The 12,404-nt window shown below is 40.6% G+C and overlaps 1 protein-coding gene across 1 annotated transcript; it reads right to left on the bottom strand.

The window, feature by feature from the left end:
* Positions 1-2,666: 2,666 nt before the first annotated feature.
* Positions 2,667-3,608, bottom strand: LOC147735071 (olfactory receptor 5A1-like). Its single transcript, XM_086952597.1, has one exon. It carries the CDS (start codon positions 3,606-3,608, stop codon positions 2,667-2,669), a length of 942 nt encoding a protein of 313 aa, XP_086808723.1.
* Positions 3,609-12,404: the final 8,796 nt, after the last annotated feature.

Genomic DNA, 12,404 nt, shown 5'->3' with positions numbered 1-12,404 from the left:
GGCTTGTACTTTTACTCAAACTTTAGTGGCCCTGGATTATATTGCTACCCTCTAACATTCTAAACTCATGTATCATTTTTGGGTGAGGGTTAGGGTTACCAGATTGAGGACTGACATGTAAAGGCTGTCGGGTTGGTGGCATTTGCAATTGTGTTCAGATGCTGACAGTTTCATTGGTGTGTTTTTAGAAAAGGAAGTAAAGTAAAATGTAACTGAATACTTTGTAGAATCAGACAATTTTTACAACACTACACTAAGGGGCATATTTATCCAGGGTTGCATCGCTTTTGCACCATGTAACACAAACATTGTGTGGCCCAGAATGGCTTGATAAATCCAGAGTAATCAGCGCAACACAAATCACAGCATTGCCTTTACTCTGCCCCAGGGAGCCATTCCATGGGTAGTGAGGGTGTTCCCATGCAAAACCCATGGATGTAGATGCATTCCAAGATTTACCATAGGGTGTAGACCTGGCAAGTCTTCAAAACTGCTACGCCTCTCCAGGTGAGGTGTATCAAAGAGAAATATCATTATTTCTCCTAGTTGTTTTTTCTTTCTATGTGCGCTGCATTCAGCAGCACACATTAGAAGAGGGAAATGCCTCAGTGGATTGTCTTTATGCCAGAAGGTGCCCCTTTCTGCACAAAAGCAATTCTCTAAACAACACAGGCTTTGGCACTAAGTAGCACATTGTGCGCCAATGCTGGGAAAAGGCTGGGATGTGCTGTGCAAAGTTAAGTACAGTGCACTCCTGCTCTTCACCCATCATGCAGTGCAGCAAATGACTTGATGCGCTACAATGCGTGATATAATTATAAATATGCCCCATAAGACCTATTTTCAGGTGACTAGGAATCAAGTATAGAGCTTTTCTCCTACAGAGCGGTTGTTAAGCTATGACATAGTACTAACAGGGAAAGAAAAAGCATCTTGCCTGATTACCCAAAGAAAACTTAAGGTTATAAAGAAAGATACACATTTTTACAAAGTAGTGCATACAAGTATATCACACTTATTTCACACTGACAACCAGGTTATAGGGAGTGGGGAAGGCATGTGTTATTCAAGACATGCCGCATCTCAGCACCACTTCCTACTGTAGCCTTGGAATGTTGTATAGCATTTTAGGACCCTAGTGTAATTTTCCCGATTCAAGCCCTTATATAGGTATAAATCACCATATCCTTATATAGGCATAGAAATCACAACCATATTTAGCAGAGGCACTGAGAGAGACGCTGTCTTTTCTCTTGCCGAGAAATCCAGCTCCAGTATTTTGAAGCTACCTTTGCGGGTTGTTGGGAAATTGAGTCCTGAGACAGAGAGATACCAGACCTCCTTCATTCTAAACCAAGGTACGGAGCTGATTAGACCCTAAGAGAAATCTTGGATAGACTCTTGGCAAAAGAAAACTAGATTTATGCTACACCACACTTACTTCTCCCCTCGTACTAGACTTAGGTTAGGTACATAGGGGTAGGCATATTTTAGAAGCACCAGTTGAGTACTTTTAAGCCTTTGTTATTAATATATATATTTTATGGCTTAAGAAACCATACCATGCTTTTACAGTATTATTTTAATATATTCTTCTTGCTTACGCATTATACTTTACAGCCAGTATTACGATTGTAGCAGTTCATTTCTTCTGCACGAGAAAGAAGACTGTTCAATAAATACTTTTATTGAAAAACGCCCGTCTCTCTATTTCTCTGCACCTCTGGTGAAATGAAGCATGCACGAATGACTAAGTAAAATATCCATCTATTGTTTCTACGACTCTGCAGATCAGTTTTATCTTGGGGAAACAAAGTTGTCATGTTCATGCGGTTGTCAGAAACTAATCCCTTTTGTTCATTCGAGAAAGTTTGTAGTGACCTCTGAGCTAGCTGGCACTCACAATTAAGTCTAATATATTCCATACAGACCTAGTCGACCTAAGTCCTACGTCACATCTATAGGATATATTATTCCAATGCGCAGAGCCTATTGGGAAGATAGGAACTACACTACAGGAACAGCACAGCAGAAAAGCAGGTTATAACTTTTATAATCCACTTTACTTAGACAGTTGAAATGTTTCAATTATTTACAACACTGTACAGGGTTTCATCAAGGCAGTATATAAAAGAATAAAAACCTTTGACATATTGATTCCGCCCTCAGTATAAATGAGTCAAATCACAGACCCATTTGAAGCAGGAGCGACTCCTACAGCCACAAGTTACTAGTCAGTGGTAACATCAGTGTAACTATATGTAGATTATTAACTTAGTTAAAAAAATATGTACGAAGTAAGTTGGATATTCACATGTCAAAGACATACTCGTATTGCTATTTTGCCATTTTGACTTATAACTATACCGTTCATTAAGCTAATTTTTTAAGTCTATATATGTGAACTTCTAAAGTGTTCAATCTGAAATAGCTTTACCTAAATCTATGTTGTTGCTGCTTCATGCAACTGTATGCTATTAGTCCCAAAATATGCATTGTTCTGACCTCTCATTATTACCTACAAAAATGTGGTGGACATATTCTGAAAAGCTGTTATGCAACCCTTATCACAAACTGATATTTGTTAAGTCCATGCTCTTGCTATGAGCCCCTTCCATCGCTGGTCCCCTTACAACTGTAAACTAGAGGTATTGGGTTTGAAACAATTATCCCTTGGTGATCCTTTTCCTACACAATACATGTTTCACTGCCTCTTTCACCTCCTTATTCCTCAGGCTGTAGATCAGTGGATTCAGCATGGGAGTGAAAAACATATAGAACACAGAAATGACATTGTCCTTCTTGGCTGAATAGCTTGAGTTGGGTCGTAGATAGATAAAAAGAACAGTGCCATAGAACATCAAGACACAGATGAAGTGTGAGGCACAGGTAGAACAAGCTCGTTGCCTACCTGCCACGGTGTGAATCCTTGAGATTGCGATGACAATATAGGTGTAGGAGACAAGGACAACAAAGAGCGAACCCACCATCATTGCTGTGGTCAGTGTTGAAAGAATAAGCTCATTGATGGAGATACTTGTGCATGAAAGTTTCAGAAAAGCTGGTAAATCACAAACAAAGTGTTCAATTTTGTTGGGCCCACAAAAAGATAAGTTAAAGAGGCATCCTGCAGTAATCAGTGAATGAAAAAACCCACCTACATAAGACCCAGTAATAAGCTGCATGCAAGCACTGCTTTTCATGGTGATTGCATACATCAGCGGTTTGCAAATAGCAACATACCTGTCAAATGCCATCACAGCCAACACAAAGAATTCAGTGCTACCAAAGCCAACAAAAGTGAAGATTTGTACAACACATCCTAGAAAAGTAATGGTCTTCTTCTCAATGATGAAATCGATCAATGTCTTTGGGGAGGTAGCAGAAGCATAACCAAGATCAAGGAAAGACAGGGAGGCCAAGAAGAAGTACATGGGTTTATGAAGTCGCGTATCAGCATAAATAATTATGAGGATAGTGGTATTTATGAGAAGGGTGAGGACGTATATTACTAAGAAGAGAAGAAAGAGTAAAACTTGCACTTCTGGGCTTGTGGTGAATCCTTCAAGGACAAAAACAGACACAATACTCTGATTTCTGGATTCCATAGCTGCAGGTAATGACATCGTCCTGAGGAGAGAGAAAGAGAAGTGAATTCTAGAGTTCAATATGACTGTTAACATGGCAGACTGATCTGAGTAATAAATGAAAAACAATACATAATAAACACTTAGCTTAATGCCAGCCAGCCGCAGGATCTCAGTTCCTAAAAAGCAGGAACCACCAAGCACCAAGGCTCCCTACTCATCAAAGCAATCCAATCGCTGCATGTAGCATTGTGATTGGTCTGAACGCCATTGTTCAGCACTCAGAATGGGAATGGGGGCCTGGGAATGTTCTGCACTCAGGACGTAATGCAGCCTGAATGCGGAACATGCAAAGTGCACATGACTGTTTGGCCGTCACGAGAGTGCCGGCCAAACAAATATGCGCACCTTAGAGTGGAGCAACCAGTCCTGCACCAGGCAGCCATACTAATGTGAAATAGTTTCGCAGTTTATATTCTTGGAGATAATTTGACATCTATAGTTGAGTGTGGATCCATAAAAATGCAGGATATTTGAATGGGGATTAATAATAAGGAAACATACAATGTCTCCTCAGATAGCCGAGGTCCACTGCAAACAAAGCTACCTATCTCAGTTCTGTCTGTAAGAAGTCTTTCTACTCTGTACCTCTCCCATTTTTGTGTAAAATGAAACTTCAGGTTCTGGGCTGCACTTGAAACAAAAATCAGCTTGGGCAAACACACTAAAACCTACCCCACTACAGAAGGCTGTCTCTAGTCATGGCATCCATCCCGCTGTGAAAGTAGCCACCTTGCCTGGATCCCTCAAGCAAATGGCTGAGAAGTCATCTGTCTATTCCGTACCTCTCCTATATGCAAGGAAGTATTGTGGGCGAATCTAGACACTCAGCACTCGAATCGTCTTTGAGCTTATCGAACTGCATGGATTGTTTGCAAGCTCTCTGAAACCATTGTGTGACAGTTTAATCATCAGGTTATACAGTTACTTGTCAGCAAAAGTTAATAGCTGTACAGATTGGAATTTCTAGCTTGCAAAATAAATCCAGTATTTTTATGACATGAAAATCCTGGTGTGTAATTTCTAGTGCAATTAAATGTTTGTGAAGCAACATTCTGTAATCTGTGCCAAAAAGGTTTGTATTGAAAATGTAATTGGGCATGCTAAAATTGCCAATCTAGCTAAGCGCACTGCTGGTAGGGCGATGGGGTCCCCTTGTGTCCTCAGACCCTCAGGACTGAAGTGGACTTCATCTCCCAAGCAGAAGTGCACCAGGATCTAGCTGTGTTGGGCTTACTAGAGGTAACAGGCCATGCCCTCTTTTTTCACCACTCTGCAAACACACCTCCTGGCGTACTGCTGCTCGGGGGATGAAGTTCACTTGTGTCCTGAGGTCCTCAGGACACTAGAGGACCTCATCGCCCCACCAGCAATGCACCAAGAGGCGTGTTTGCAGAGTGTTGTCAAAAGGGGTGTGGCCTCAGACCACCTCAGAGCAATCCCACAGTTTGGGTCTTGCTGGAGGTACCTTCTGGGCTGCTTAGCCTCCAGGGACCTTCAGGAATGAAGGGGACTTAATTCCTCGACTTAGAACGCGTCAGGGAGCGCAATTGCAGAGTCATGCAGGGAGGTGCGGGCCTCCTGCGAGTTGCTGGTTTCTTTTTTTTCTTTTATTATTTTATATTAGGAGGACCCCGTGGCCCCCCTTTCCGTGGGCATTTTCTGGCCACGGGGAATCCATCCCCGGGGCCTGGCCAGACTTTACAATTTTTTTTTTTAATGAGAGGGGGCCACATGGCCCCCTCCTGAGGCCAATTATGGGCCGGGGACCTTATCCCGGGCTGTACCTTGATCTTTTTTGTTTAAATTATTTATTGTATTTTTTTGATTAGGGAGGGTGGCCGCATGGCCCCTTCTTCCCTTGGCCAGTTCTGGCCCTGGGGACCCCTTGCCTGGCCTCATGCGGGGGACCGTTTGGGAGCCCCAATGCCCCCTTGGTCCCTGCCGGCTCCCCACCTCCTGCATGAGCCAACATTGCCCAAAGCAATTCTTCTTTGCATCTCTCTTCCAAGAAGCAAAGCAGAGTTTGCAATGTCCTGGGGTTGGGTACCACGGGACACTGCAGGAGCCAGCCCTGGGGGGGTGGCGGAACCCAGAGCCATCAAGGGCTCCAGGAGGAAGGCTGCACGGCCCCCCTCCCAACATTTAACATAACCCCGGGGAAGTGGTGTTCCCTGGGGCTTGGGGGTGCCCAAAAGGCAGCCATTTACTTTTTTTTTTTACTCATTAATAACAGAAGCCCCAGGGAGGTGGTTGTCCCTGGGTATTGGGGACGCCTACAAGGCCCCCATTAATCAAGGAAGCCCTGGGGAGGTCGTGGTCCCTGAGGCTAGTGGGGGCTGGCAAGGCTACCCCTCCTCCATTGTAATAAAGCCCTGGGGAAGTGGAGGTCCACAGGGCAGCATGGGGGAGGTTTGGACCCCCCCATGCATTTAATTTTTCAAGCACGGGGAGGTGGCAGGACCCTGCAAATTAAAATGCATTGCCCCGAGACCTGGCCCACCTGGGTGCTTAAGTACAAAGAAGCGCGGGAGCCCGTGCTTTGTTATTTTTTTTCTCTGCCGATTCACGCACCCGGCATGAATTGGGCCATTTTTAAAAAAATGCTTTTTGTCGGTCTGGGTGTCCTTGTGGGACCCCCTGATCAGGCCTAGGGGGTCAGGATGTTTTTGCCCTACCCCATTTCTTGTTTCTTACCTTTGTTTTACCTTTTTCCTGTGACTTGGTTACCAAATGACAAGATGGCTGCCAACACATCCTGGTTTAGAGCGTTGGCAGCCAATCAGAGTGAAGCTCGGGCCCAGGAGGATTCGCAAACCATCCTCGGTGCACAGATATCATCATTTTTTTTTTAACTACTGCACGGATTTTCACTGTTTAAAAAAAGCATACTTTCTAGACCAAGTCCTACCATTTTGCCAAATTTGGTGTAATTCCGTTCAGCAGTTCGGGCTGTAGCGTTGTCTAAAGTTTCCTATGGAAATTAACGTTGAGAAAATGTGTTTTGGGACCCCCCTTTTTTCTCAGCCCCGCTTGACGAATCACCTTGAAACTTTCAAGGCTGGAGCTGACCGGAGCACCTCATTAGTTTAAATTGTTTTTTAAAGATTCGGCAACTAGCAACAAAGATATTGGCAAATCAAAAAACCCATTTCCGATGGATAATATTTCCTAACTATAACTACCTACTGGCAACTGCCATTAGGTAATATAAGTATATTTATATAAACACACATATATGTATGTATACATCTATATATTACGTGGTAAAAAGACAGAGGTTAGGGGGATGTTATAGTTAGGCCTGAATTTACACACACAAAACTGTAGAAATTCAGCCATTATAGTTAGAGTTAGGTCAAATGACTATGACATGTGCCCTAAGGTAACTACAACTCGCACCTCACCCGGCATACGTAATTATCCTACATATTACATCATTGATGACTTCTTATATTGCATCATTGAAGTTATCAGTGTAGCATTTGCAATAAAACTATTGATGAGAAAACTGTGCATGGTGAGAATGCAATGAAAAGATGACATTGAGCTGTAACTCAGATTCAAACCTCGTTTCATAGTTCAGCTTTACCTACAAGGGTGTATTTCCTCGACCTTCCACCAACCGTAGGAGTCTGAACACAACACAGCAACATGAGATTCAGTCTCTGTTTCACACGCATGTATGCGTCATTGACATTTTTGTAGGTAGACAGACCGTGCTCCCTCTGTCAGCACTTTAAAGGAGAAGTACACGTTGTGTATTGTTCTTAAGAGAATACGCTATGGTGCTTATAGAGCTGAGCATGACAGGATAAAGCACTGGGCACAGCTTACATGCTTGCGAGGTATTCAGTTGTGTTTTCACTAAACCATGCAGCTTCACTCACTTACCTTTCATTAGCCACCGAGGTGATAGAGCCTAATGTAATCAGAAAAGCGGAAGCAGCAGCTGTGGGCAGTAAATTACCCAGACACTCATGAACCTGTTGCAGAGAGCAGACAGGGGATATAATGACATTTCTCTATGTGCTTTACATTTTTGCCTCATGGTTTTTTGAAGCAACTAAGTAAAATATATAGTACTGGTCTGAAGAGGGAACTAGGAAAGGCATGCTTCACATTCTGTTCCTAATTTCAAAGACTGCATCATGCTACATAACTTATGAGTGTCAAAATTACACAAATATATTTTTGAATTCCTGTGCTTGCTTTTTTCATATTTTTGCTAAGATCTCTGGAACTTTCATGGTTTTGTAGCAACAATTTAAAAAAAAATGCTTTTAGGCTGATGTGGGATCTCTAGGGGGCCCCAAGTAGCAGGACTAGCGGGGTCACGGTATTCCCAACCTGCCTTCTTTCGTTTCTTTCTCAAATGTTGGGGGAGGGGGCCTGTGGCACTCCACTCTAAGACCATCCCCCACCCCCTCCACCCACCACTGCAACTCAGCATCATACTCAACAGCGAACTCCAAATGAGACAACAGGTCAACTCGGTGTCCACCACCTCCTTCAACACCCTCAGAATGCTCTGCAAAATCTTCAGATGGGACCAAAAGACACCAGGAGAACCGTCACACAAGTCCTCATCATCAGACATCTTGACTATGGGAACCCCTCTAAACTGGAACCACCAACCTCCTCCTCAAACATTTCCAAAGCATCTAGAAAGCAATGGCAAGAATCATCCTGGATCTGCCATGTCAATACCACACCACTCTCCTCATCCGCACCCTGCACTGGCTCCCCATCAAGAAGGATGCCACTTCTAACTGCTCATGCATGCCTACAGAGCCCTCCACAGTATCAAAACAACAGTTGTCCTAGACCTATTGATTATACAAATTGAGTCAAATCAATACTATCCATAGTTCTTTGAGTAGAGCAACCACAATCCGTCTGCTCTATTGTACTTTTTTGTACCACAAAATAAACCTAAGCCACCAAATAAAGATTACTTATGATTTATTAACTTCTTCATCATCTTTCTTGTTTTTTTTAATGTTTTAACAATTCATTTTTTATAACAAACATATCATTTCAAATTGATAAAAACAGAGGTTGCCCAAGAGAGGAAGTGTGCAAAAAGAGGGGAGTGATCAAAAGGAGTGAGACCAAGTGAACGGAAAAGAAAACAAATTGGTGGATAGAAAAATTATTATTCACATGATTTTCAAAAACAATATCAAGCTATATGCTTAGCTGTATTGGGACCCTGGCCAACGTATTTTCAATTATTATTCAAAGCACTTCTTTTTTATGGACATGTATCTGAAGGATGACTTGCACTTGAAAAAGTTCTTTAGTTGGTCCAAGGGTAATTGGGAAATACTGTCTACAGAGCCCTCCACAACACAGGACCTGAATACCTGATCAGCTGCCTGACTTTTTACCACCCCACCAGACACCTGCATTGGGCCTCCCTGGCTCTCACCACAGTCCCCTGAATTCAGCGCACACAAGCCGGATGATGCACTTTCTCCCTCCTCATTGCCAAAGCCTCAAACCACCTCCCCATCCACCTCCGAACCTATTCTTTCCTTGCCGAATTCAGGGGCAGCCTCTAGACCGGGTTGTTTGAGTAGCTCAACCCCCATGCAGCACCTGGATACTCCCATGGTAATTAGTGTGTTCTACAAGTACTTATTGACTGATTGCTTTCTGAGTCCCAAAATGGCTACCAATATTTCTTGGTTGAAGTGTTAGCAGCCAATCCCATCTCTGCACAAGATGGTTGGATTTGCGGAGGGTCCACATCCCTAGGTATACAAATTTGGTTTTCGTTAAGATCTAAAAAATGCTGAAATGGATTTACACCAATTAACAAAAAGGGCTCTATGTGGACCATGAGCTAGGTTTCTACCAAATTTGATGTAAATCCGTCCAACTGTTCGGGCTATAGTTGTGTTTAAAATACCAATGGGAATTTGCATAGGGAAAAAATGTTTAAGGACCACCCTTTTTCTCAATCCCCACTTGCTGAATCACCCCGATCCTTTCAACACAGCTGCTGAACTGGCTACTGTACTAGGGTTAAAAATGTCCTGAAGATTTGTCAAACGGTGCCAAAGCTATTTTTTTTGAGTCGCCTTCGTTTTAGTTCCTGAGCTCGGTGGTCATCTTGGGAACCCTAAAAAACCAAGACATTTCTGAAAACTAAGATTCCTGGGGAACTCCAAGGAGGTATGACTTGCGTGAATCCCCTACAAACTTCAAATGTAGCTAAAAAATCACTTTTTCCAAACTTTTATGTCTGGTATCACAGTGCCAACACAAATGTTCCAATGGGTCTTCCAAGAAAAATTATACCTCACTTGTGTGGGTAGCCCAAGGTCATGCAACTGGGAAAAGCCAAAAACATACGGTATGAGGGGATAGAACAGGGAGCACTAAGCACAATTTGTTATTATTTATGCGTTTTTAGGCTAACTTTGAATTGGACACCCACACGAATGAGGGATAATTTTTATTGGGGGGATCAATGGGCACGATGGGTGGAAGGACATTCGTGCCGGCAAAGTGATCCCACACAGATATGCAAGGAGATATGTATTTTTAGCTAATTTGATGTATGCAGGGGACTCTAGGTAGGAAACCTTTGGGGGATCCATGCAAACCATTCCTCCCTGGACTTCCCTAGGTGTCTAGTTTTCAGAAATGTCTGGGTTAGGCCACTGAGCCTGGGACCAAAGGCGCAGGTGCCCTCCATGCAAAACCAGGTCATTGTGTGATAGGTAATTTTGATGAATGTCTGACAAAATGTCGAAAACTAAAATATCGAAGTACAAAAATATCGGAACAAAATTATCGATGTCAAAAATATCGGGATCCTATACTTAACTATATATCTACACAAATATCGATTTTTTAATATCGCTATACAAAAATATTGTTTACTGTGATATCGACCACATTTATATCGGAAAACAAAAATATCGCAATCTGCAAAATGTAATGACACTTACAAAAATATCGAAATCAAAAATATCGTGAACATTAATATCGGATTTAGAAATATATCGACTTTTGTAAAGCTTTTCTTTACATAATTAAGGAACGCTTTATATGTTTTCACATCAAAAATAACATACAACACTTTAATTTCTACTATACACACACCATAAAATCAAATATTTTTTTTTATTATTTTTAAAATATGTCACATACACATATAAAAATATTCTATGGTACTGTGTATACTTTTCTAATTATTCTTTGATTTTATATTCTAATACTAATTAATTTCAACAGAAATTCAAATCTACTAACTAACCAATCACAAGCCTAATTTTTTAAATGAACCAATAGTAAAGTAATTACTACTGACACTCCCCTATATAAGCAATGAAAACGTAAGCACAAACTACTTGCCAAAAGTCACAGAAGGAGATTCATCTCTATCCGAATTGCTGCACAACAAGTAGAAGAACGAGACTGAAAACCTACTATTACATCTACTAAGTAAGTAAATCAAATATATCCTACATTATTTTCTATTTGTATTTACTTACATGCTAAATACCCAGTAGCCCTTTGCTATTCATACTACTTAACATTCTAAATAATGATATAAAATTATTTTTTTTAGATACTACCACTACTGATAATTGTACTCCAAATAATTGTGCACAAAAGATAGGAATACAGAATCAGAAAAGTATGTAAGTAATTTCACATTGTTTAGTTTTGTGCACATTAATCTAAACACCATGAAATAATGACTTTAGCACACCATCTTTTTATTTTTCTATAGATTCTGCTACTGAAAACTGCACTAATACAGAACAAAGGCTACAGTACTACATCTATAATCCTTTATATTAAGTAAGTACATAAAATAGAAAGTGCTTCATTTGCTAGTAATACTTAATTACCTGCTAAATACCCAGGACCCCTTTGCTATTCATTGCAGTTAACATGCTAATAAATTATCTGCTAGTATTTGTTTACGAGAACACGAGAACTGAATATTTTACTCAAAATAACTGTGAACAAAGCATAGGAATACAGAAGCCAAAATATATGTAAAGAATGGCACATTGTTTCATTATGTCCACATAAATCTAAACACAATGAAATAATTATTTTTCTCCCACATATTTATTTTTCTCTATAGATTATACTACTGAAATCTGCTTTACTACAGAACGAAAAACATCAGAACAATATCTAAAATACTTTCTCATAAGTAAGGACATGAAATAGAAACTGCATATTTAGTACTACTAATTATTTGCATGCTAAATACCCTGTGGCTCTTTGCTATTCATAGTACTTAACATCCTAAATAATAACATATTATTATTTTTTTAGATACTACAACAACTGAATATTCTTCTCAAACTAAGTGTGAAGATAGCATAGGAACACAGAATCGAATAACTATGTAAGTTAAGTTACATTGTGTAATTTTGTGGTCAAAAATCTAAATACTGAAAAAATAACAGTTTTCCTCAACATATATCTTTTTCTCTGTAGATTCGACTTCTGAAAACTGCACTCCTAATTAACTAAGGACCTCAGTAGTATTTCTAAAATACATTTTAGTAAGTAAGTATTATGCAACTGCAATAATTGTGTGAAAACAATTCTAACATTTCTAACTGTTTTAATAATTTTCTATGACATATTCTTTATTTACAGAGCAAACACAGTGAATAGATATACAGACAACATACAGAACTTCACATTCTAAACAGCAGTAAAACTAATAACTAAGTAAGTATATTAAATGACATATTTACCACATGTTTCAAA

Source organism: Lissotriton vulgaris, chromosome 1_2 (genome assembly GCF_964263255.1).
Source record: "Lissotriton vulgaris chromosome 1_2, aLisVul1.2, whole genome shotgun sequence".
Classification (NCBI taxonomy): domain Eukaryota; kingdom Metazoa; phylum Chordata; class Amphibia; order Caudata; family Salamandridae; genus Lissotriton; species Lissotriton vulgaris.
Note: the sequence above shows the minus strand (reverse complement) of the source record. Positions and strands in the feature narration are given on the sequence as shown.